This window comes from Bombyx mandarina, chromosome 13 (assembly GCF_030267445.1).
Source record: "Bombyx mandarina strain Sakado chromosome 13, ASM3026744v2".
Lineage (NCBI taxonomy): Eukaryota > Metazoa > Arthropoda > Insecta > Lepidoptera > Bombycidae > Bombyx > Bombyx mandarina.
In genome coordinates this window covers 14,256,183-14,283,955 of record NC_143220.1, presented here as the reverse complement: position 1 = coordinate 14,283,955, position 27,773 = coordinate 14,256,183, and the positions used below count along the sequence as shown (strand labels likewise).

At 37.5% G+C, this 27,773-nt stretch overlaps 1 protein-coding gene across 1 annotated transcript; it reads left to right on the top strand.

Moving 5' to 3' along the window:
- Positions 1 to 91: 91 nt before the first annotated feature.
- CysRS (cysteine--tRNA ligase, cytoplasmic) lies at positions 92 to 15,822 on the top strand. The gene is made up of 11 exons (XM_028182517.2): positions 92 to 529; positions 683 to 949; positions 1,626 to 1,842; positions 2,080 to 2,290; positions 3,059 to 3,291; positions 5,117 to 5,350; positions 7,591 to 7,726; positions 9,475 to 9,680; positions 10,449 to 10,611; positions 11,735 to 11,931; positions 15,299 to 15,822. Exons 1-11 carry the CDS (start codon positions 348 to 350, stop codon positions 15,422 to 15,424), a joined length of 2,172 nt encoding a protein of 723 aa, XP_028038318.2. The 5' UTR covers positions 92 to 347; the 3' UTR covers positions 15,425 to 15,822.
- Positions 15,823 to 27,773: the final 11,951 nt, after the last annotated feature.

Below are 27,773 nucleotides of genomic sequence, written 5' to 3'. Positions count from 1 at the left end.
AATTAAAACAAGACATGACTTAAAGATCTTAGTTACCAGGTCATAAAATCCTTTAAAAAAATGAGTACGGCTACGTTACGTCAAATATGTCAATTGTCCAAATTGTCAATTTAGAAAATTTCATGCTACACATATGTACCGTATAAAGTAAAATTTTCACAGTAATTCTTATTTTACGCTCACCTGGTTCAATGTGATGAAATAAAACGTAGGTTGTACCTACGTGGCGAGAACAATTTAAAAATTATTCATAGAAATAAATATTTTTGTCTAGTAAGGTTACGTTAAATTTTACGTTAGGTTTAAGCAAGAAAATCACATTTTCTTAATAGTTCTAACAATTAAAAATGTCTAAAAGAAGTCAACCTGCTTGGTCACCTCCGGTTCGAAACAAGGAGCGACCAGTTTTAAAACTTTACAATAGTTTGAGCCGACAAAAAGAAGAATTCATACCCGCTAATGGTAATCGTGTCAACTGGTACAGCTGCGGCCCTACAGTCTACGATGCATCTCACATGGGACATGCGAGGTAACATTATTTTTCAAATAAACCCATTATATTATAAAACCCAAATTGTTAGGTCATTGTAATCATCATAGCGGTTGTGGAATTGTGATCACAGCTGTCTGGAAAACAAGAGTACACATAACCCCTTTTTGGTAAATTATTACAAAATTTCAGATCTTATATGTCATTTGACATACTCAGGAGGGTAATGGCTAATTATTTTGGATATGATATTTTATATGTCATGAATATAACTGATATAGATGATAAAATAATTAAAAGAGCCAGACAAAAATATTTATATGAAAAATATTTAAAAGAACCAAGGAACCTTAATGACACCATTGATGATGCAGTCAACGTTATAAATTACTATGAGGAAGCTGTAAAAAATGCAGAAGATCCAGATAAAAAAAAAATGATGCAGAAAACATTAGATGAGTGAGTACATGATGAAATAAATCTATAAAGTTTCATATCAAATAATTTTGAAAAATGTGCACAGATATGTGAAAAATATGCACAAACATATGTAAAAATGTGCCTACATGAATCTACAGAATGATGTTCAAGAAATATTATGATGATAAATTTTATTGTTAAAAGTATTTTTCTTTTGTAGTTGTCTCAATCCTTATATACCTTAACTATGCTTGAACATGTGTTTCCATTCAAAGTAAACATACATCATTCAAATGCTCAGAATAATTATACCAAAGATGTAAAATATAGCACTATATTGTATTCGATTCATTTTTTTAAATTCTAATTTCCTACTGTGCTCTAACCCAACTTTCAATTAACTGTTTAAATATTGAAATTACTTCCAACCCTATGATATTTTTATGAATTTTATTTGGTATGGATTATATGTTATTTGCTACAAACTTTTAGACTAGATCAGATTAACATAAATTGCTGCATAATGGTTGCAGCAAATTTAGATCTTGATGTAGCAATTATAATTTGATGCAAAGATATTAATATTTCCTTAGAATCAGAAATGGGTTTGAAATTGGTCTCATTTTACTCAATTTTAAATAAAACAACAGTAAGGTTACCGAGTAACAAAATTATCCCAATAAGTCTGCAAAAGTAATATATGATATAATTTCAGGATTGCGGCCTCAGTAAAAGCCCTTAAAGTTGCTATTGAATCAAAAGACAATGAAAGGATTAAGAATTCAAGATGTGATTTATTAACATCAGCAAAGAGTCCAATCTCTGACTGGTTAGATTACAAATATGGAGAAACTGTTACAGACAATGCAATATTCACAACTCTACCTAGGTATTGGGAAAATGAATTTCATAAAGATATGAAAGCACTTAATGTTGGTAACATTTTTATCTTGCTTATTGCTAAATTATATAAGTAAAAATGTTTTGTAATTTGTTAAGCAATTGAAATGATAATTTAATTTCAAATACTCGAGTTTTTACTAATAAAAAAAAGGATATACTTTGCTAAGCTGCAAGAGCTGCGGGATGAGAATCCTTATGATACGCAACTTTAATTATTGTTCAAATATTTGTAAAATTTTATGTCATAAACATGGCTTTGTTTTAAGGTATTACCACCGGATGTACTGACAAGAGTAAGTGAATATGTCCCTAAAATAATTGCATACATACAAAAGATTATTAGCAATGGTTTTGCATATGAATCAAATGGCTCAGTATATTTTAATGTGAGTGAGTTTGATGGAAATGAAAGGCATCATTATGCAAGATTAGTGCCTGAGGCATACGGTGATACTAAATCGTTGCAAGAAGGAGAAGGTAAAATTTAATGATATTAACTTTTTGAGTGGTGATCAGAATAATAAATTATATAAAATAGTTTGTGTATATAAACAAAAAATGTTCTGTATTTAAGTAGCTTTTTACTAAAGTTGCTTTCTCTGTTTATTAAAAATATGTTATAAGTTTGCGCTGTATTAATTAATTTCAATTAGCAGTTAGTTAAACTGGGTATTTATCTTCACTATAACAATATTCTTGATTATTTTTCTGTTCTTTGGGCTGAAACTTATAATATAATAATGATGGCTTATTAATTGTTCAGTATTTGTGAAAATGCACAAGTGTGGCATAATGAAATATATTCACTAGATGTGAACTCTCGGGTTTTTGTAAATAGTCCAATGAAGTCTCCGTAAACTATTTTACTGAGGCATTGCTTTTTATAATAGTATCTTATCATCTCATTCCATTTAATTTTATCCCAATTTATTACTATTTCTGTTAAGTCAACTACATTTTATTCTACTCCATAACATTTTTCATATATGTATGTGTGTGTGTGTGAGTGTATGTATATAATGATGAAGATTTTATAAACTAGACATCAACAATGGCATTGGAATATGCTATTTTTGAAAAATGAATAGGGTTCCAGGTTCCAAACAGCACTAACCATCTTCTCTATTTAAGTCAGAGAATATGTTATGTTATTTTGAATATTGCATACCATGCGGAATTAGCAGGTTCTCTTTAGCAAGTATATTATTATACTATAATTATACTATAATTTCAAATGGTTTTCAGGTGATCTAACTGATGATGCAGCAGAAAAGCGATCACCAAACGACTTTGCTCTATGGAAGCGTAGTAAAGCTGGTGAGCCATCATGGGATTCCCCATGGGGGGCAGGTCGACCTGGGTGGCATATAGAGTGTTCCGCAATGGCTTCGGATGTTTGCCAAAATAAACTTGATATACACACAGGGGGCGTCGATTTAAAATTCCCTCATCATGACAACGAATTGGCCCAGAGCGAGGTGAGTATTATAAAGCAGTAAGAGAACACACAGATAATTATTTTTTATTGCATATGTGGGTGAATATGCCCTCGACCTGCCTGGTTTGAAACCCATATGCAACACGTAAATACCGCGATCCTTTTGAGGCGTGATGTTAAAGGTCGAATTGTATTACTCCTGACCTAGCGTTGAATATAAAATAAAATTTACATATCAAGGGTTGAAAGACTATTTGGTTTAAGCAACTTTATAGGAGAGCCGTTTAAAGTTAAAAAAAATTTAAACAAATATCGTAACAAAAAACTTCTTAAGCTACATATTTGAATGGAGTAAACTTAATTGAAGTTCAATTAAAAACTTTTTTTTATTGCTTAGATTGGTGGACGAGCTTACAGCCCACCTGGTTTTAAGTGGTTACTGGAGCCCATAGACATCTACGACGTAAATGCGCCACCCACCTTGAGATAAAAGTTCTAAGGTCTCAGTACAGTTACAACGGCTAGTATAGTTGCGTCGTACTTTTGATGCTAATCCCACATAAAACAGACCTTTTTTTCTCTTTTTTTTTTATTGCTTAGATGTGTGGACGAGCTCACAGCCCACCTGGTGTTAAGTGGTTACTGAAGCCCATAGACATCTACAACGTAAATGCGCCACACACCTTGAGATATAGTTCTAAGGTCTCAGTATAGTCACAACGGCTGCTCCACCCTTCAAACCGAAACGCATTACTGCTTCACGGCAGAAATAGGCAGGGGCGATGGTACCTACCCGTGCGGACTTTAAAAAAAAAAAAACAATTACAAAGATAAATGTCGCTTAAACCATATAGCATTTCACCTCTCGATATCTATTTACTAAAATTTGTATCTCCTCCGTGATGTCGAATGACAGCACTTATGGTCCCCTTAACATCGGACGTATAGCGGCCACGCTGACGTCCCATTTATTAAAGACTAGCGACCCGCCCTCGCTTCGCTTCGGAAACATTAAAACACACATGAAACAAAAAAAAAATAAAAAAAAATAAAAAAAAAGTAGCCTATGTTCATCAGGGACAATGTCGGCTTCTAATGGAAAAAGAATTTTTCAAATCGGTCCAGTAGTTTTGGAGCCTATTCGAAACAAACAAACAAACAAATATTTCCTCTTTATAATATTAGTATAGAAAGATATTGCTGAGATGAGTGGACCAACTCAAGGCCTACTTGGCCTAGTGGTAACTGGTGCCCATAGACATCAACCACGTCAATGCAACCGCCCATTGAGACATGAATAAGTCTCAGTTATTATAGTGTGTTTAGTACGAGATTTTTATTATTCTACGTTGGCCGCTAGGGGCGCTGTTCCAACTCCATACAAATTTTGAGGTAACTTTTACGCGATCGAGAACGTTAAAAAACTCGTACTAAGGAAGTACACAGTACAACGGCTTCCACTCTCTTCAAAACGAAACGCATTACTGCTTCACGGCAAAAATAGGTAGGGTGTAGGTACCCCTCCGTGCGGATTCACAAGACATAGTTTTTTGTTGATCATAGTTTTTTTTAAAGACTAGCTGATCCGGCAGACTTCGTAGTGAATCAATCGATAAATAAAATACCTATAAGCTTTTGTATAAAATAAACTTAAAACAAACAAAAGGAGTCCGTCCGACGGAGGACGTATCTAAGTGAAAACAAAAATGATCTATCTTTTAAATCTTCTCTGGACTTCCACAAATAATTCAAGACCAAAATTAGCCAAATCGGTTCAGCCGTTCTCGAGTTTTAGCGAGACTAACGAACAGCAATTCATTTATATATATATATATAGATTATCGATAGTATTTATTCGTTCACAGGCGCATTTCGACGAGCCCGGTTGGGTTAATTATTTCCTTCACACGGGACATTTGATGATAGCTGGCTGCAAAATGTCGAAATCTCTGAAAAATTTCATCACGATCTCGGACGCACTGAAACGCCACACCGCAAGACAACTGCGGTTCGGTTTCCTGCTACACGGATGGAAGGAAACTTTAGATTACTCGGAGAATACAATGGAAATGGCCATTCAGACAGAAAAACAATTTAATGTGAGTTATCGTCTATGCACGGTTCTAGGACCAAAAAAATAATTACAGTTAATTTCATGGGTGTCTTCTGTCACCACATTCTTTGGCATCGAGATCCGAATGTTGTTCACTGTCACATCGTCTTCTCGCATTAAAACGGTATAATCTCAAAACTTACTAAATTTTACAGAGAGTGCTTTAAAGGGTTAACATGTGATATTTTTAATATGAATCGAATCACCTTGGCAACATTTCTTTTTTACCAGTTACATTATCGGTCTTTTAAAGTAAGATAAAATTATGTATTATTTTTGTTAATAGTAGTCAAAAAACAAAACAAAAAAAAACAAAAACTAAACTGCGCTCTTTTGACAGTATTTATGAGAAAAATACTGATGATACCAAATGATTCGGCATATTAACTCAATTTCGAATGTTTTTGGAAATTGTACACTTTTCATGCGAAAAGACGACATGTCAATCTGTCACACAAGCAATATATCTCTGTATTCGACATTCACTTCATTGCTCATCACGCATAACATTCACTTCATAAACTTTTAATCGTTTCCCATGATCACACGTGTGAGCCACGTCGACTGATTCTCAATTTATCAATTACAATCATTTTAGGCATCATCTGACCAATACACTTGTTTATTTTCATTTGGGTCTCAGGGTGGAATTCTTTTTTTATTGCTCTTATATGCAAACGAGCATACGGCACACCTGATCGTGAGTGGTTACTCGTCGCCCATGGACCTCAGCAATGCCAGGGGCAGAGCCAAGCTGCTGCCTACCGCAGAATTCAATTTGAGACGACTGAAAAAACTCTCCTCGATTGTGCTTTATAACTGCTATGAAATGTTTAGCTTTCAACGAGATCTAAAAGGATTTCTCAGTGATGAGCAACAACCTGACCGTTAGGGATACCGGCGATGTTGTATAGTGACCATTCACCAGCCAGGGATCCGTATGCTCGTGTACCTTTGAATACATTAAAAAACAAAATTAAACTAATAAGCCCAATATTTTACCTTTTTTTTTATTGCCCGTATAGGCAGACGAACATACGGCCCATCTAATGCTGAGTGGTTACCGTCGCCCATGGACTTCAGCAATGCCAGGGGCAGAGTCAAGCCGCTGCCTACCGCTTAATACTCTCTGTGGCGGTAGCCATCACAGAACACAAGATATTTGACAGATGCCTGAATCTCGCTTACGACATTTTCAAGATAAAGCGCATATATACAAGTTCCGAACAACAACATTCGGACCGTCGGTCTACCGAGCAATATCACCCGCTCGGTGGAAGATCTTTCCTTTCGTCGTATATCTCTCCAAACTCTCCACAAACCTCATTTGAAGAAGGATATGTCATAAGGCTCTGGAAACACCGTGGAGGGGAGCTCATTCCAAACCCGGATTACATAATTACATACACTAAATACTATTATGTAAATACAATTAATTATTCGTCTCGCCAAAACTTCTCATTACTTTGAAATAAATAATAGGAATTTCCTTTTTGTCATACATTTTGGTGGTAACACAGCTAGTATAAAACTTCAGTCAAATCTCTAAGAAATATGAAATATTTCGAATTTGCGAAGCGATAAGAAATACACATATTTTTCGAACTCGAATAATCACGGTAAAGGCTACACACCGATATTTAATAATGTTAATCTTACGAAATATGTTGTGCTAATTATGTTTCCAAAAAAAAATTATGTACCAAAAAATGCACTTATGTGAAAAAATATAGTCTTTACGTGGCTTTAGTTGTACATAAGGTTGTACCATATTATGTACCATATTGTACCATAGTCAAACTTATTCAATGGTTTTAATTCCCGATCCATTAACGGTGCTTTTAGGTGCCACAATAACCGGTCACCGTCCTCGTCGAACCCGTCGCTTGCGACGAAGGGCTCGACGAGCGAATTAACCCACAGACACAGCCCACTGAGTTTCTCGCCGGACCTTCTGAGTGGGTTGCGTTTCCGATCCGATGGTAGATTCTACGAAGCACTGCTCTTGCTAGGCCAGTGTTAGCAACACACCTGTTTGAGCTCCATGAGCTCACCTATAAGTTAGGGCGAAGCTGAAATAGCCTCTCAAGGCTATCAGCATAAGTAGGAAGAAAAAAAAAGGTTTTAACTTAGATTTAATTTGTTGATTTTTTCCTTGTCTAATAGCGTAGTTACATTCGCGTACAAAGCACAAATGTTTGTAATTCAATGAGAACAACATTTCAGGAATTCTTTTTGACAGTGAAAGATGCTCTTCGTAGCGGCTACGACGAGGGTTGCGGCGGTGGATGGGAACCGGAGGAACAGCGGCTGTTTGCTAAACTGTCAATGGCCAAGGAACAAGTTCACGCGGCGCTCTGTGGTACACATTAACGTCTTCTCGCATTAAAAATGTATAATCTCAAAACTTAGTAATTTTACAGGAGAGTGTTTTAATGGGTTAACATGTGATATTTTTAATATGAATCATCTTGGCAACATTTATTTTTTACCTGTTACATTATCTGTCTTTTAAAGTAAAATACAATTAGGTATTAATTTTTGTTAATATTACTCAAAAATAGGTAAACTAAAAAAAAACTAAAACTAAACTACGCTCTTTGACAGTATTTATGAGAAAAATACTGGTTATACGTCTATTTCGAAACTTTTTGGAAATTTTACACTTTTATTGCGAAAAAGCGATTTATGTCTTCATTTTTCAATATATTTTATACTAGTGTTCGATACTAATGCATGACTTTTGAAGGTAAGTTCATCTGAAAAAAATAATCGTACTTATCTTTAACACATATGAAGAGTTCATTTATTTCACTAAATCACTATGTTAGACATTTTATGTGTACATACATCTTAAGACATATGAAGAGTTGACTAAATCACTATGTTAGACATTTTATGTGTACATACTATTCTATATATCATACAATTTTATGTATGTAAATGTGACAGTAAATTATTGTTTACCATAACATTTCTACAGTTTAAACCTCCGCCGTCTTTTAGTATAATTATGTACATTATATTTGTATGTCGTTATTCTAATTTAAAAATTAAACATAATTTCTGGTATTTCGAATATAATAATCCAATAATTTCATATGTTTATTTTCTACGACGCGTTGTATGTATAAATAGAAATCTTTTTTTGAGACACGCTATGTAATATGATTAAAAAAACAGTTAATCTACGGTCACGTCAGCTGGTTTAAGCTTTAAATTGCGGGCTTACTAAATAAAAAGAAAAGCAATTCGTGTGTTTAGCCCAGCATAACAAAATTGTATTACTCTAATGTTAAGCTTACTGGTTCACGAATGATTACTTTAGTCGTCGTGGCCTAAAGGATAAGACGTCCGGTGCATTCGTATCTAGCGATGTAACGGTGTTCGAATCCCGTAGGCAGTTACCAATTTTTCTAATGAAATACGTACATAACACGTTGACTATTCTGTAAGTCACCGGTGCTCTACGCGGTGCACTGAGAAATTATGTCGATTTCGTTTACTGAGCGTATGGATTGCCTAACTTTACCTTCTTTTGTTTTTAATGTATGTTTTAGTCTTTTAGGTCTCTTGAAACTAAATTCATTCTCAGTATCTTCGGATTCGTCTTTCCCAGAACTTACGGGCGCCGTAGTAACAATAGAAATCGACATGATTACTTCAATGCGCTACGTTGGGCACTACGTGGCAGTTAAAGGGTTAAGAAATGTTCACGATTGACTTCCACGGTGAAGGAGTAACATCTATATATATATAAATGAATTGCTGTTCGTTAGTCTCGCTAAAACTCGGGAACGGCTGGACCGATTTGGCTAATTTTGGTCTTGAATTATTTGTGGAAGTCCAGAGAAGGTTTAAAAGGTAGATAAATATGAAAATGCTCGGAATTAAATAAAAATATCAATTTTGTTTTCCCTTTGATGTGTCCCCCGTCGGACGGATTACTTTTGTTTGTTTAAAGTTTATTTTATACAAATGTTTAGGTCTTTTATTTATCGATTGAGGTACTACGAAGTCTGCCGGGTCAGCTAGTCGTGTAATACAAATAATTTTTTTAATAAAAAGCAAAATTATAATTAGTTGTTGTTGTGCGTGTCCGTTTCGCAGACAACATCGACACCCGCGGCGCCATCGACGCCTTGCGGGAGCTGGTGTGCGCGTGCCACGTGTACCTGCGCGGCGCGCGGGCCCGGCCCAGCCCCGCGCTGGCGGCGGCGGCGCGCTACGTCACGGACGTGCTGCACGTTTTCGGCGTGGTCGAGGGACCCAGGGGCGGCATCGGCTTCCCGGTCGGAGACGCTGACGGTGTTTCGGTATGTTCCATTTTGCTTAGATGGGTGGACGAGCTCACTGCCCACCTGGTGTTAAGTGGTTACATCCACAACGTAAATACGCCACCCACCTTGAGATATAAGTTCTAAGATTTCAAGTATAGTTAGAACGGCTGCCCCACCCATCAAATCGAAACGCATTACTGCTTCACGGCAGAAAATACACAGGGTGGTGGTACCCATCCGCGTGGACTCGAATAGTAGAATTATTTTGTTCGTGCAGCTTGGGTCATAAATGATCGGAGCGGTGATGCGAGTATTTCGCTCTCTCTCTTCCACTCACGGGCCTTATGGATGGGCATAGTGATGTGCATTATTGTTTTCGATAAGCGTTATCGATAGTGTATTTAGTTTTGTCATTTTGTGGGTCAGTGATAAAAATGAAAGTAAAAATCACTAATCGAACACTTACACCACATATCACCGCAGTAAGTTAACGTGAACGGCAGAAATTAACACTTTGTAACTTTTCGCGATGTACTATAATTTGCAAGTACAAATGACTCATAACATAACAATGTCTCACCACTCTTCGTATACCACCTGTCTTCGATGACTCATTTGTTTTTAACGATAATGACGTTGCGCCCGCGCAACATGCTCACCACCCTAGCCGGGATATAATTTATGACCCAAACTGCACAGACAAAATAATTCTACTATAGTTACTGCGGGTTTACTAGTTATATTTAGAAGCTAGTTTGTTTTCCCCGTTAACATAGTATGTGCAAGTCGTGATGTGTGTTGCAGTTGGAAGAGACGGTGATGCCGTACCTGGAGGCGCTGAGTGCGTTCCGCGAGCGGGTGCGCGAGGCGGCGCGCGCGGGGCAGGGCGGCGCCGTGCTGGCGCTGTGCGACGCGCTGCGGGACCGCGTGCTGCCAGACCTCGGCGTGCGCCTCGAGGACAAGCCAGGTCGTACCCCGAGTGACGCTCACTTATTTATTGTTCTTCGGCGTATTAAAGCAGATCAATGACACGCGGGCCTCTGGTTCGTGTTAGTCGCGTAGGTGGAACTTGCGGGGGGTTCAAGAACAAACCAGTAGTAAACATCCAGCAGTTTATTGATGGTAATCAAGCGGACAAACAGTACAATAATATTAGCAGTACAATGCAGGGCGTTCAATATCAATATTTAATGCATACCTATTCTAGCCAAGATTTAATGCATACCTATTCACTAACATTCTTAAGAGGGCGTGCCCTCAAATTCATCAGAACTGTCTATCGTTTGAACCATGAAGTATAAATCACATTTATTTTTTTATTGCTTATATTGGTGGACGAGCTCACAGCCCACCTGGTGTTGAGTAGTTACTGGAGCCCATAGACATCTACAACGTAAATGCGTCACCCACCTTAAGACATAAGTTTTAAGGTCTCAGTATAGTTACAACGGCTGTCCCACCCTTCAAACCGAAACGTATTACTGCTTCACGGCAGAAATAGGCGGGTGGTGGTACCCACCAGCGCGGATTCACAAGAGGTCCTACCACCAGTAATTACGCAACTTATAATTTTGCGGGTTTGATTTTTATTACACGATGTTATTCCTTCATCGTGGAAGTCAATCGTGAACATTTATTGAGTACATATTATTTCATTAGAAAAATTGGTACCCGCCTGGGATTCGAACACCGGTGCATCGCTCAATACGAATGCACCGGACGTCCTATCCTTTAGGACACGACGACTTACTGATATTGGGTGCGGACCCTACATCATATCACAAACTCATTTTAAAGTGAAAAGATTAATATTAAATAAATTTAAATATGGATAATGGGTATTCAATTCATATTTCGAGTAGGGGTGGCACTTTTAATCTCACTCAATGTATAGCCTAAAATGGATGGTTTAATAGTAATTAGATTTTCTTAACCAAACCATATTTATATTTTATAAAAAACTTTGTTCCATACCCGTATTTTCTTTACTTTTGCATTTTTTTTTCTCTTGACAGCACGAATTATTTATCACTCGCAATGACCGATCCAAATTTAAATAATAATCGCTAATAACAAAAAAATGTTATCAGATCGAACAGTCGTAAAATTGGTCAGCAAGGAGGAGTTATTAAAGGAGAGAGAAGAGAAGAAGCGTTTGGAAGCAGAGAAGCAAAGAAAGAAACAGGAGTTACTCGAGGCGCAACGTTTGAAGGAGGAACAAAAGAAAATATCACCCGCCGAAATGTTCAGGAAGGAAACTGACAAGTATTCGAATTTCGATGAAAAGGTACCTACCTACCTACGCTTGCTCAGTTAACGAATCGAAAAAAAAAAACGATTAAAGTAAACATTCATAATTCATTCAAGTTTTTGCAACGAAGTTCCTTATGAGACGATGCGGAGGAGTACCATAACTGGGAAAAAACGTCCGTAACGTAAGATTTTTATTAGTAACGTACACAGTGTAGGATTTAACTTTGTAATAACGTACAAATAATAACATGTTTTTTATCATTCATTGACCACGATCTCGGAGCGTTCGTTGCGCTTTTTTTTTTTTTCCCACCTAAGCTGGTAGCCTAGAGAGGCTATTCCATCGGAACCTTAACTAGTAGGTGAGCTCACGGGGCTCAAACCTAACGACGATGCTAACACGAACACTAGCAAGAGTCGTGCTTCGCAGAATCTACCACCGGATCGGAAACGCGACCCACTGAGAAGATCCGGCGAGAAACTCAGTGGGCTGTGTCTGAGAGTTAATTTACTCGTCGGGCCCTTCGTCACAAGCGACGGGTTCGATGAGAACGGTGACCGGTGCTTGAAGTACCTAGAAGCACCGTTAGTGGATCGGGAGGATCCGAGATAACGTGTTTTGGGCGACGTCGACTGCTTTCCATTCTGTCCGCAGGATCGGGAATGTAGTTACCGGCGGCCACGATGAGAGGGTTCTCGTGTCGTGCCGCTTTATCGAAGTGGCGCATCGACGCCGACTGTAGATACTTACTGATGGACTCTAAGTCCAGGTCGTCATGGAGGTCGACGTTCCTGACGAACCACGGGGCTCCGACGGCTATCCTGCAAAAACGGGATTGAATGATTTGAAAGGATTTTAAGTGAGTGCGGGCCGCGTGAGCGAACACTACACTTGCATAGGTCATGACGGGGCGTATGCAAGTTTTGTAGAGTGTCACCTTATTTCTAAGGGACATTTTACTTCGCCTGCATATCATCGGGTAGAGAGTTCGTTGCGCAATACACTAACTCTTATGCAAACAATCGTGAATGAAGTGTACCACAATAAGTTCACACGTTACCGATTGACCGTGGGTTGTTGCGAAACCTCCAGCTTTATTTTCTGTATACCTCGAATAGAACTTAAAATTAATATTTTTATAATAAGGAACTTCGTTTCTATCCGGTGTCCCACGACACCACACATCTTTTTTTTTTAACGCCGGTCGTGTCGGTATAGTAACATGGCCGTTTGCCCACTGAGTTTCTCGCAGGGATCTTCTCAGTGGGTCGCGTTTCCAATCCGGTGGTAGATTCTGCTAAGCACCGCTCTTGCTAGGGCCAGTGTAAGCAACACTCCGGGTTTGAGCCCCGTGAGCTCACCTACACGTCACGGAGAAGCTGAAATAGCCTCTCAAGGCTATCAGCATAGGTAGGAAAACAAAAAAAAAACGGCCTCCGACAACTCGTCCACTCTCAAGACAAACTTGAACAAAACAAAACTGAACTAACAAACTAAAGCTGAAACTGAGCTAACAAAATTGAACACAATTAATTTTCAAGTAATTAGTAAAAATGGATGTGATTGTCAATAGAGCATCTTTTTTTTAATAACGACGTTGTAATCGATTATTTCTTTCCAATGTGCGTCTCCATGCGTGATCATAAACTTGATTAGAAACTTTTTTGTTAACTAATATTTGATTCTTTATTACGATATTTATATCGAGGGGTGAAAGACCATTTGATTTAAACCGAAATTTATGCAACATTACAGGAGAGCCATTTACAGTTTATAATTTGAAAAAAATATCGTAACGAATTGTAACGTATCGAATTGTTGATGATAATCTCAAATAAAACGGACCTTTGATTACGAAAATAAATGTCGCGTGTTAAGCGAAATTTCCCTACATATTTTTAAATCTAAAATAGTTTTAGCAATAAGACAACCATGGATCTCCTCTAAATCTTATTTCGTTCGAAACATTCTCTAGAGCACTGCCTGTTGCGTATTTTTTCGAAATTCTTTCCTGTTTTCCTACATTTCAATCTCGCACAAAAATAATCTTTGAACACCTTTGAGTTGCACTACGGGAAAATAACATCACATTAAACGATAATGTATTGATTGTATAAAATATTTTTAACAGGCGATCATAAATAATGTTAATTTTTTTGTTATTTAAAAATAACTTGTCGATTCCGAGAAGGAACGACGATCAAAACAATATCGAATACTACACAAAAAAAGTAGCATTCGGAATGCCACGAATCGGATTGATATAATTATTCAGAGTTGTTGCGTAAAGGACAATGCCCAAAAGTGGGCCAACTTTGTCTCAAAACGATTTGTACTTGAAAAAGTATGCCTTATTTTTTCACGTTATTTAGTTTATGTATCAACATTTCTTTCACCCTGGCATTGTTTTAGAACAAAATAAATTACTTATTTGATAACATCCGAAAACTGAGTGCCATAGTTTTTAAATTCGCCAATAGACAAAGGGCAAATTAGCCCATACAGCCTTATAGTAAACTTATATGCTGACAAACGAAAGAGTTGTCTGTGACTTGAACAACATATTTAAAAAAATGCTAATGGTTATAATTCACAGACTTTTTTAGTTTATTTTTGTTCAGTTCAATATTATATATTGTAATAATTATTATTACTTAAAACCATGAATTATTTAATATTTTTAGACATTAATGATTCCATTAGTAAATATCTCAATGGCCCACCATTACTTATTCTTATTATATATGATCAGAGAGTTTTGGCAGCAACCCGAGTGAAGCGTCACTTGAAGTTTTACTTTAATGTTTTTTTAATAGTTTATTGTGATGATATGATATATAAATTGGGTGTTGTTTTGTGTACTAAACGTCAATAAATCGTTGTTCACGATTACTGAGGCATTGGAATAAAACTGTGGCTAGCATAGCAGTGACTGTTTTTTTTTTTCAAGTTAAAAGGTCAGGTAAGATTGGTGGACGAGTTCACAGCCCACCTGGTGTTAAGTGGTTACCGGAGCCCATAGACATCTACAACGCAAATGCCGCAACCCACCTTAAGATATGAGTTCTTGGTCTCAGTATAGTAACGACGGCTGCCCTACCCTTCAAACCGAAAGGCATTACTGCTTCACGGCTAAAATAGGCAGGGCGGTGGTACCTACCCGTGTGGACTTATTATACAAGAGGTCCTACCACCAGTTGAACTTTTGATGATGATAGCCCATATTCTAAGTCCGCACGGGTAGGTCACACTCTAATGCTCATGCATCTGCCGCGAAGCTCTGATGTTAGAAACGAGACTTCGACTTCATGAATTAAGACGAGTGATGATGACATTCATAGTGACATGTACCCAAAATAAATATATTATTTTACATATTATTGTCAATGTTATTTCTCAGGGTCTTCCCACGCACGATCACGAGGGCAAGGAGCTGAGTAAGGGTCTCCTAAAAAAGCTGCAGAAACTACAACAAGCGCAAGAGAAGAAATATAACGAGTATTTAACTTCTATAAATACTTGCTGACGTCGGACTGTGTATTTTTTAATGATTTTTTATTTTCCATTATTGTATTGTTTGCATTTTTTAAGTAAGATATATAGTTCTAATCACTTCTCTTTTATTTTCTATGAAGGATATTTCCAACAAAGTGCTCAAAATATAGTGGCCGGGCGTATTTATATTCAATTTAATCTAAGTTGCTTTATGTCTAATACTCGAGTTTTCGTTTAATGTCTTGATTTATTTTAAATTAGGAAACATTAAAAAAATGCCGCTTTTTTTCTATTAAAATTAACTTGTGTTAACTAAAAGGAGAACCTTGTATTTTGCCGTCGGAGCTCAGTATTAAGACTCGTTTTTTGCACACTTCGTTGTTTCCATTATTTGTATAAATTGCAACAAATAAACAAGATAAAAATAAATACTGTTTTTTATTCTTAAAAAAAGACAACAAAAAAAAACGTGTCCCTCATGTTTAAGGTAATAGTCGATTGAATAAAAACGCCGATTATCTTCATTTAATAAACATTATAATGATTTGTCTCGTCGACGGGGAATCACAATAGAGGTGCACTACCGATCTATAACGCTTCAATGAGAATTCTGTAAAGACGGTGTAGCCCCGTGCGCGACAAAATACTAATAAAAAGAGCCAAACTGCAGTTAAAAAATGTAAAAAGTGAGGTAAACAATCTGAGCGAGTTTTTTGTGTCGCGGCTCCGACAATAGTGTCGTGCTACTAGGGTGGCGCAAGTACCGCACGCGAGCGACTCGCCATCTGCGTCCGCGGCACGTTACCGCAAGCTAAATATGTTTTTAATAATGGGGATGTATCAATTTAAGTACTTTCGAATTTCGGTTTAAAAAAAAATGGAATTTGAGGTTTTTTTTGCGAACACCGCGCTTATTCAGATTATAAAATGTAATTAATCGTCTGGTAGGATGCACGGTGGACTCGTGACCCCCGGCAACCGTACTCGTCGAATTCAGCAAAAAGTTCGACGTGCAACCTAACCCACGCATCAGCCCGCTAAGTTTCTCGCCGGATCTTAGCGGGTCGCGATTCCGATCCGGTAGTAGATTCATTCGCGAAGCAGCCGCTCTTGAGTTGTTAGGTCTCCTTCGGAGGCGCTCGGGCAGCTGTTAGCAAGTTCCATCCCTCTTGGCTGAGCCTTTGCTCGCCCACCTGTCCTGGTGAAAATGGAAAAGCCTCCGGGCCACCAGTAATCCTTCAATCAAAAAAAAAAGGACTCGTGTCATTTTTTTTCCTACCTATTCGCTGGTAGCCTGGGAGCTATTCCAGCTACGCCCGGACTGGTAGCTGAGCTCACGGGCTCAACCTGAGAGAATTTGCTAACACTAGCCCTAGTAAGAGCTGCTTCGCAAAGTCTACCACCGGATCGGAATCGCGAACCACTGATAAGATCCGGCTAAAAACTCAGTGGGCACTAGTGTCAAACGATGCGATTAAGCCGATGTTCAAATCCCGCTGACACATATTTATAATAAAAAATACCTACTTCACACATGTTTACGAATGGCGATGAAAGAATAAATATCGTGTAATAAAAATCGAACCCGTAAAATAATAATTTACGTAATTACTGCGCACTTCTTTGTGAAGCAGTCATGCGTTCCAGTTGTAAGGATGAGACAGTAGTGGAATATAACACAACAGAGTCACATCTCATGTTTCAAGGTGACATTCACATGATAGCCACTGGCTGCGGCAATCAGTTAATCCGCTCAATTGTAAAAAAAATCTCATCCGTAAACAAAAATTTTCTATGACCTCTCTTTGCGTACCGCTTCAGTAGTTGTTTCGATTTTACCACCCTATTCTCTTTTAAATTATCAGTTAAGAAATGACCAGTAAGTACTTCTCTTATAGGCTGCAAGTGATAAGTCATCTTTTAAAATACGCGACATGGTTCTAGGTGCTATCTTCATCTCCCGAGATAAAATCTTTTGCTTTCGGACAGGATTTCTTCGAATTCTTTCCCTTACTGCTTTGACCACCTTTTTCGTACGAACACTACGTGGACGGCCAGATCTTTTTCTGTCACAAGCAGAGGAGGTCTCATTGCACCTATTAATAGCCCGGTACACAAACATTTTACTAATACCAAGCGTATGGAGAGTTTTAATAATTGCATTTGGCTCCTTACCTACTTTGTGTAATGCAATCACAGCGATTCGGTTCTCTTTATCACCCCACTCCATTTTAACATCGCACAATATTGTACAATATATTGGCGCCAAAATGAGAAAACTCAATGAACATATAAAAATGACAGATTCCAAATTCAAATGTAATATTTTGTTTATTTTTAATTGTAACAGTATTTATGGCCAGACTAAATATACTTAGACTAAGATATCTAAAGATGGGTGGCGCATTTGCGTTGTAGATGTCTATGGGCTCCAGTAACCACTTAGCACCAGGTGAGCTGTGAGATCGTCCGATCATCTAAGCAATAAAAGACAAATAAAAAAATTATGGCAAGTCAAGTAGGCAATTATGCATTTCAAAATCTTTTTGTTTTTGTTGAGCAACGCAAGACATGCCATAACGCATTACTCGCGCTAGCAATCGTTCAGTTCGTGCGGCATCCACTTATCTTTTGCTGTCAAATGTGCCTAGACGAGGATTTGGTACTATTTGTATTGCTGAGACCGCCAACTTTACTTTTACTAATTATTATAACAAATCTCAAAAATACGTGTCTAGAGGCTCACCCTTGTTGTTTATGTCCAGCCGCCGATCAACCGATGAACTGATATCATCCGAAAACACCCAAAATATTTAAGTATCTGATCACTACATAGTACAAAACACAGTCGCTTTCTCTATCCCTATGTATGCTTAAATCTTTAAAACTACGCAACGGATTTTGATGCGGCTTTTTTAATAGATAGAGTGATTGAAGAGGAAAGTTTATATGTACCTAGTCAGGTCATAAATTCTGTCACATGATTAATGTAAAATAATTGAAACAAGTTTATTCATTATGTAATCATTCATATACCATAATGAACTTAACAAAACATAGATTCTTATGACACTAAAGTTTATTCAAAACGACCTCCGTGATTTTGAATAAAGGCCTTCAATCTGCGCGGCCAGTCGTCTATCGCAGCACGAACGAGGTCCATGTCAATATCGGCGACTGCCTTAATCAAGGATGTCTTAAGTGACTCCAAATTGGGATGAGGCTTTGAGCACGCCTTTTCCTCCAAGTGTTGCCATATCTTGTAATCTAACGGATTCAAATCTGGACTGGAGGAGGGCCAATATTCGTGCCGGATGAAGTCGATTTCACGCGCCGCCAGCCAGTCTTGTGTGCTCTTCGCTCTATGAGCTGGCGCCGAATCTTGTTGGAATACCCAGTGTCTGTTATTGAACATGGTATGAGAAACAGGTTCCACAAGGTTCGTCAGGACTGTATTTTGATACACAACTGCATTCGTTTTTACACCTTTCTCACAAAAATGTACTTCTGTTAAGCCCCAATAAGAAACTCCCAACCATACCATGAGCGAGGATGGAAAATGACCTCGTTGGACACGCGGAATACGGTTGCTCGCTTCTTCACTACTGTGTGCGTACACCTTATCATTTTGTTTGTTGTAGCTCTCTTCTACGGTAAAATTTTTTTCATCCGAAAAAAGAATTTCCCGATATTTTTTTCCCGCGTACCGCATCAACAAAGCGCGGCATCTCTTCAGTCTCAGGTCCATTAGACGAGCATTCAAACGATGTCCGTTTTTCTCCGATATGCCCGAAGCCCTAAGTCTTCATTTAACACCCTTTTCACCGTGGTTCTGCTTAACCCCATCTGAAGGGCCAACAGTTTCTGCTTACGTTTGGGATTTCTTTGAATTCGCGCCTTCACAGCTTTTATCACTGCTGGAGTCCTAACAGACCGAGGGCGACCACTTCTTGACCTGTCATCTACACTAGAGTCTTCATTGTATCGTTTGATGGTACGATAAACGAATCTTTTGGTTATATTCAAATTTTTCAGTATGTTAAAAATTTGAATTGGCGCGTAACCGCAACGATGCAACGCAATAACTGCAACACGGTCTTCTTTAAGCGTCCACTCCATATTTAAAAATGAGTAAAATTCTAAAAGTATACATTTTTATTTTCATGAACAACTCGAAATTCGAATTCAATAAACTTTTTTGTGGAAAGCATTCTAAAAGAAAAGTTTTTACTGTGTGACAATACTTATGACCTGACTAGTTATAATAACATCCATTAAGTAATGGAGAAATCAATTATAAATTACAGTTTCCGAAGCGAAGCGAGGGCGGGTCGCTAGTTTTAAATAAAACAACTAAAATAACAAACCTCTTTTTCTCACTCAATTTTTTCAACTTAACGAATACGAATAGATATGCATTCACACCTTTCTGACGGGTAATAATCCCAAATAGGTGCCATTTTTCTGAAGTCAATACGAATGTCCACCTAACACGTGTTCACGAATGATATAAAGGCCTAGAATAGCACCAGCTCATGTCTTGTCGGTGCCGTTGTGCTGACGTCTTATCGATTCATCAGAAAATGGTGAGCAGCGTTCACTGAATTAAATCCGCTTGTTGTAGACCCACACCGGATGGGCACCACCATACTGCTTTTTTCTGTCATAAAGCAGGCATGTTATACAATACAATTGAAGCTTTGACCTCATATCTCAAGGTGGGTTGCGGCATTCAGGTTGTAATAACGCAATAAAAAAAAGGATGGAATTATTTTATTAAAAATCCAACCCGCATAATTGATAATGTTCCCTAACTGAGGGCTATTTGCGAGTCGGTACTGTTTTTTTATCCTACCCAAGCTGATAGCCTTGAGAGGCTATTCCAACGTAACCTTAGCTAACGTAACTTAGTAGGTGAGGTCACGGGGCTCAAACCGGAGTGATACTAACACTGACCCTACCAAGAGCAGTGCTTCGCAGAATCTACCACTGGATCGGAAACGCGACCCATTGAGAAGATCCGGTGAGAAACTCATTGGGCTGCGTCTATGGGTTAATTCGCTCGTCGAGCCCTTCGTCGCAAGCGACGGATTCGACGAGGACGGTGACCGGTGCTTGAGGTACCTAAAAGCACCGTTAGTGGATCGGGAGGATCCGTAATGACGTATTTTGGGCGACCTCGACTGTTTACGATTCGGTCTACAGGATCGGGTATGTAGTTTCCAGCAGCCACGATAAGAGGGTTCTCACGTCGTGCCGCCTTCTCAAAGTGAGGGTACTGATAGGCACCATCACACCGCCTGCCTTCTTAAAGGGCGAAAAATTCTGCGAAATTAAGATTTGGAACTCATGTCCTAAGGTGGGTTTATTCATAAATTGTGTTTCTGATATATTTCATTTAGAATTTCGTGGTGTGTTAAATCGAATACGTATTTGTAAGTACATAGCTACTAATATGTGAGATTTAAATTGTTCCATTCATGATTATTTGAAAAATTTGATGTGATCTCAGATCATGCGAGAATGTATAGGTAGGTACATTGTAAAAAAAAATTAACGGAAATTCCCAAAAGAATAATTACGGCAGCTTCTGGTCGTGAATTATATTTGAATAGTTTTTGAATCTGATCAAAATCACTTTGATCCTGGTCAGATTTAACAATAGTTGTCGCGAGGGCAAAGGGAGACGCAATTCTGCAAAACATGTTGTAGCCGGCAGCGGTTGACCGCCCGGCGAGATGTCAATCACAACCATTTGAATGAAAACATTGTTCCTTTCCGCATACCGTTGCGATTCTACGATAACACAACTTTATTATAATGAAGTCAACGGACTGAAAGTTACATTTCACCAAAAAATTAAAGATTCTCGAGATTCATTATACGTTCATATAGTTCAACTATTTCACATTCGGTCATGTGGAATTTTACTGTAACGGTCGCGCAATTGAAATCGTTGTCGACTTGCATACCGAATTGAATAATATTTCTTCTACATTTCGGTAAATTCCAAAGAAGATTGACATATCTCGATCTTGGGGAATTAAAAAAAAAAAACTATTTGATTCAAGAGTACCAAAAAAGCTAACGGTTAGTGAAACGAACACAAAAAACACAGATAAAATTAATTAAATATTCAAACGTATTTCACGTAATTCGAAATTCAGGAGACGCTTTAAAATATTAATTGGGTTTTAATAAGATTTATAAAGGTACCAATTAAAACTTTTTCTTTGTAAATTATGATCAACGGAGAAGTCCCTTTAGGCAGTATATTGTGGAGGAAGCGTCGACAGTTAGCGACCGTAGCCCTCCGACAGGGTTGCAATTATGATGTTTTTTCATAGCCCCACGAGCACTCGGCTGCTGAAAAAAGAAACCAATTTTGCAAGCTCATTAATTATTTAAATCTCATTAGGCAGCCGCAAGTTTTCCTCCCTATTTGTAATTTCGGGACGCTGTCCTTATTGTGCCGTGTTAATTTTTACCAAAATCGATAAAACAAAAGAGTTCCGGCAATCGTCAAAGATAAAAAAAAAAAAAAATTGTTCCTGTTAACATTTTTTAAAATCAAGTAACATAATTTTAGCTTTAATTAATTTAAAAATCCATGGAATCGGTAGTAAAAACGTCACGTATGCTGTCACGTTAGACTGGTGAAAAAACAATTAAAAACCTATTTTTAATTACAGTTTAAATAAACAAGCTAACATAATAAAGTAGAGCCATAGTAAAGTAGATACATGTCCCCGAATGATCTTCTATACTAACATAATTAAGTAAAGATAATTTTACTTTGCAAATCATTATTTGGGTGAAACTTGTAAAGGACGTTTTCTAAATTGAAGTTTTTAAATTCCATTTACCCACATCAAAACAATTTAGAGGAACAGGAAATTATTTATCGCTGTTGTATTTAGTAGCTACCGACAGAGCAGTTGTTCGTGTTGGCGGTAGCTTCCTATTGGATAATAAAGTCCCGGAGTTGAGCGTCTCCTTTCTGAGGATATTTGAAAATTAGGAAATTAAACTGTGCGCTGGCACATGAAAGGTGCGGAACTCGGGCTTCGGCGTTTGTTTGTTAACCTCACTGCTGCTTCTGACGGATAACTTTAATTCACGATATAGAACATCGGCTGACATAAAATTAAAGAAACGACATATACCGTGTACCTATGTCTAAAACCTAAGTGTAGTTTTAGAAAATGAATGTGTCAAAACGGATTTTGCCCAACTGATTTCATTGTTAGTGAAGCTTAGACATGGTGGCACACATTAGCTTGCCTCATTTGGCTTCCGTATCAATATTTTCATGCCCAGACACGCACCCGGGTGAGTTACATACGAGATGCACAATAAACACAATGCACATTATCTCGTTAATTATTGTCCGAATCTTTAATAAAAAATACGAAACCGGACACCTTATAAGGTATCCTGATGAGTCCGACCGGGTTTAATGCATATAAATCGTGTTTATAATAATATCTTTGTTGTTGATCGAGGTAGTCACAAAAGAGGGAGGTGATGTTGCCGGGGGTAGGGTGGGAGGTAGAGATCACTCGCCCGTGCTTTAATTGCTTTTCACTTAGCAACCGCTCATGAACTGAGAACGCTCGTGAAAATGAATAAAAAAAATCATTCTATCAACATCTTTCAGAGAATGGCCAGATTTGGGACGTACAGAGAGACAGCGACCTTCTTATATAACCGTTTCCTCTTTCTTGTTTTTCCAGCGCGCCTCATTTCCGGAAGGGGGTCGCGAGGCGGTGCGGGCGCGGGTGGCGAGGGGCCTAAGTAATTTCGCTTAAGAACTCTAAACGTAATTAGTGTAGGGCGTGCAAAGGGAAGGGCTTGAAACTTGGAGAGGGTTGCGTCCCGCGCCTCGCCGCCTCCGAGTGCCGGCTGAATATTTGATCACGCTCGTCTCGCGATAATATTTGCCGGAGGAGCTTTCCGTAAACACGGCCACATTTCCCCACCTAAGTACTGTTCATTCCGCTTTCAAATCTGTCGCGCGCTTTTAATTGGACCAGCGGTGTTATTTATAAGTAGACTTGTGATAGAATTAAAATCGCGCGCTACATCGCTCACGAATACCTATTCACCGAAAATGTTTAATATAAAGTTTTTGACGAGTTATTTTTCCTTTCGAGAAAATCCTCTTTATAAGACTTCAAACAAATTTATAGCATCTTCTCATGTTACAGATAGATTTAAGAGGAGCTTATAATTTTTTGTATAATTTTGATTCTCACTTGAAATCATTCATTCGAATCAAATAAACCTCGTAGGCAGTAATTTATTAATAGCTTTTTTATAGAAAAGAAAGCTTAATAAGGTGGTTTCATAAATTCAATAGGATGAAATGAATTTCAATTGATTGGAATGATATGCAGGCTTATATTAAAAGTCCCATAAATATGTTTGCGGAGTCCTGCATTACTATACACGATATTATGCTATTACTGAGGGTGTTTTAGTGTTAATTTTTTTTTCTGCAACAGTAACAGGATAAGCCTGCCTTACATAATTATCTAAATATATATACAATAATAATTTTACTAGAAAAAAAATCCTCGAAATTGCTCAAAAAACTAATGATGAATTAATTGAGATTCCAAAAAACGTGGAACTATAGTTTAATGTAGTCAATCAAAATTAAAACGATACAAATTAAATATCTGTGACTTTGTTTGTTTGTTCCTGTTTTATGTGAGTGTTCGTTGCCGCGTTATTTATTAGATCGAGTTGAAACTTTATACATGCTTGGTACTTCAATGAAAGTTGCTTATATCGTAACGACTGGTATTACCAACTTTGTAATAAACATTTCATTAAAATCAGAGTAAAGCGTCGCCGGGTTTCACTAGTTAATTTAAATAATGAATTACTCTTGTAAGTTTTCGACGCCGGATCGTGGAAATTAATTTGGTAGCCTAAAGGAAATAAAGCAATAATTTACAAATTCAAAGAGCCTGTGAAACAAGAGAGGGAATTAGAATTTGTAATTACAGCGAAGCGACGCCCTGAGTAGGTACTCCTACAACATTTGATTAGCAATTATGGTAATTTGACTTAGAGCTGGGTAAGATTTCTTCTAATTTGTTAGTTAAATTATGATAGCAAATGCTGAGACATGGAATATTCTCTATGATTGTGATTTTATTTAATTTAAATATGGAGAGTACATTAGAGCACGTATTATAGAGAGAGTGACGACATAACTTAAATCTATAAAATGTGAATTATAATGAGAAGAAAAAAGCTCTTTTTTTTTCGCGTGAGAAGTAATTTTCAATTTAATCATACAAAAAGTCAAAGATTAAGATCATTATTTTGTTATGCGGAGACGGATGTATGAACTCACTGACCACATTCTGATAAGTGATCATCGCGTACCGTGAGTCATGAAGTCCAATTCTGAATTGCATTAGAATTTTAGGTTACATCTTATTGCCAGTAGTGTGGACACCCTCCAACACTATTACTATTTTGCTACCTTACTCTACTACTATATTTACTATTTTACTATCTGTCACGAAAGTACAAAAAAACGCAACAATAGTAATAACACCAATCTCTTTCGCATTTAAGTAAAACTAGACGTGCGACACGGTTTTGCCCGGTTTTTATTTGCAATTTAGAAACATGAAGAATGTTACAAATTCCCAGGAAAAACATTTGCTTGTGTCTCTGATTCATAAACTATAAGTGAATTTGTAGATCCGTATATATGTAAAATCACGAATGAGCGAAGAAACAAGTAATTATATTAGCAGATTTAATCGGCGTTCCCCGGAACATGTCATATGCCAAGATGCTATGTATGCTATCCAGGTTATGAACTATTTTTGTGCGGAATTTCAACCATCTGTATCTTCAACAAGCTTCGCGGATACGAACCATCATTCTTCGGATTACGAGGTGTGCCCACACCTCACACACTCACAGCCATTTTTAAATATAAAATGAGACTTCGAACTCATATTGTCTCACAATAGATGGTGAAAATCTCTTTGTAATATCTATGAATATCGATATCCACTTATCTATATATTAATACGTGAAGCAAAAACTTTGTATCCCTATTTACGAAAATTGCGCGGACGGAGGAGTATGAAATTTTGCACACTTATAGAGAATATAGAAAAGAAGTGCACAATGCTAATATTTTTTTATAATAATGCATAAAAGATACATTAAATCAATAAAGAAAACATTACACGCACTACATACCAGGTATTTGACGCACACACGCATGCACACTATTTATTGTCAAACTTTTGTTCTTGGCGTCTGTTGTCAAATTGAGAATAGATTAAATATTGTTTGCAACGGCGGATCCAGGGGGGGGGGTCATGGGGTCATGACCCCCCCCCCTGAGCTGGTTCCAGGACTTAGGTGAACCACTAATTGAACATAATGATTTTATTTATATATTTTGTCACTATACAGATTTTATGTAACTACATACCTTCAATATTTAATTAATTTAATCTAATATAATAACTTTGTATGATGGCAAGCGTTTGGGAACGAGCGCATCGAAAATTTGACTATGTGACCCCCTCCTGGCGCCAAAGCTGGATCCGCCGTTGATTGTTTGTCTTTGTTAATATTTTTTTCAGTGTAGTCTTGGCGAAATTTGTGATTATAGAAGTATAAAATACAATCATAATAGTGTACAAACTTACAATTCCAATTAATTATAGTCGAATTTCGACTACTGCGGGACCTCTAGTGTAATTACATAAACTTAAAAATCGCATCTCAAAGTTGTAATTGCACCAGTTATAAAGTGTTTTTTTTACAAAGAATTCAAGTAGTGCCATCTTAACGGTTCTTGGTAACAGCATTAGCACTAATACTATGTAATTGAAACTTTAATCACACGTCTCGAAATGATTAGCTAATTAGTTACCACAGCGTTAGTAGCAACTGCCTCGTCTGGGCAACATAGGTAATAATATAACCGCTATTACCTTTCAAACTTCAACTATAAATTGTATTCCGCGAATACATAGTTCTAGGACGACACGTCATTTTCCTTCCGTAATATTTTTGCTAAAATAAGAATAATTATATGACGATATCCTCATAATATATTGAGATTTAAAAAAGTACATTTCTGAAAAAAATAATTAGCTTAGACTATATATCGTTTCAATTTGTTAAAATTTCCATTAGATGGACTGACGACCTACTAAAGGTCGCGGTAATCCACTGGATGCGGACGCACAGGACTGGTCATTGTGTTGGAGAACTTAAGGGGCGTTGGAGAAGGGCTATGTCCACCAGTGGTGGCCTGTGGGTTGATGATGTGTAACTTGAAAAAAAATCGTCTGCGTAAAAAAAAATTATTTTGTTTTGTTACAGATAATACGCTATATTTAAATTTTTTTTATTGCTTGGATGGATGGAGGATCTCACAGCCCACCTGGTGTTAAGTGGTTACTGGAGCCCATAGACATCTACAACGCAAATGCACCACCCACCTTGAGATATAAGTTCTAAGGTCTCAAGTATAGTTAAAACGGCTGTTCCACCTCGATGGTTCCACCCTTCAAACCGAAACGCATTACTGCTTCACGGCAGAAATAGGCAGGGTGGTGGTACCTACCCGTGCGGACTCACAAAGAAGTCCTACCACCAGTAATTTATTTATTATTAGTGTCGTGGAATAAAAACAATTAAAATGATTCGCACCATGGAGGTAGATCTAGTCGTTTTAGCAGAACGTGAGAGTGTTTTTGCGTTTACTGGCGTCGCGTCGCGTCGCACCGCTATGCAATTTAATTATCGGAACCGACAGCCGCGCTTTACCCTTTTGTATCTTAACCCCCGGATGAAAAAATACTCACCCATAAAATAGAGGACGGGTACGAAAAAAAGGAGCGTATGCAAATTCAGGATAAAATATAGCCCGTAAATGCCACCGTTTCTAAAAGAATATTAGAGACGTTTTTCAGTGGGTGGATAGAGTGGAGGTGCCACTTTATACTTTGTCTCCTCAGGCTGAGTACTGCAACCGCGGGTGTCCGCCTCAGAATCTGCTTTAATTTGCTGCTAGTGTTGTGTAATAAATCAACTGGCGTCTCTGTGCGTCTATAGATACGTTTTAATACGGAACACAGCTATCTCGTCAAACAATATTTATATATTATGCTTAAACTGGCTTGTGACGATTTTACTTATGTTCGTTATGTTCTCATGAGCAAAAGTTGCTTCTCATTAGTAAAATTTGCTATAGGTACGTATAACCACGAACAAAAAATAATTGATTGTTTAAAATGAATAGTTAAATAATAATAAAGTTTAGAGGTAAAATGAAGTTGTAATTTAAATAAAAATCAAATGAGGTGAACTTATAGATAAAT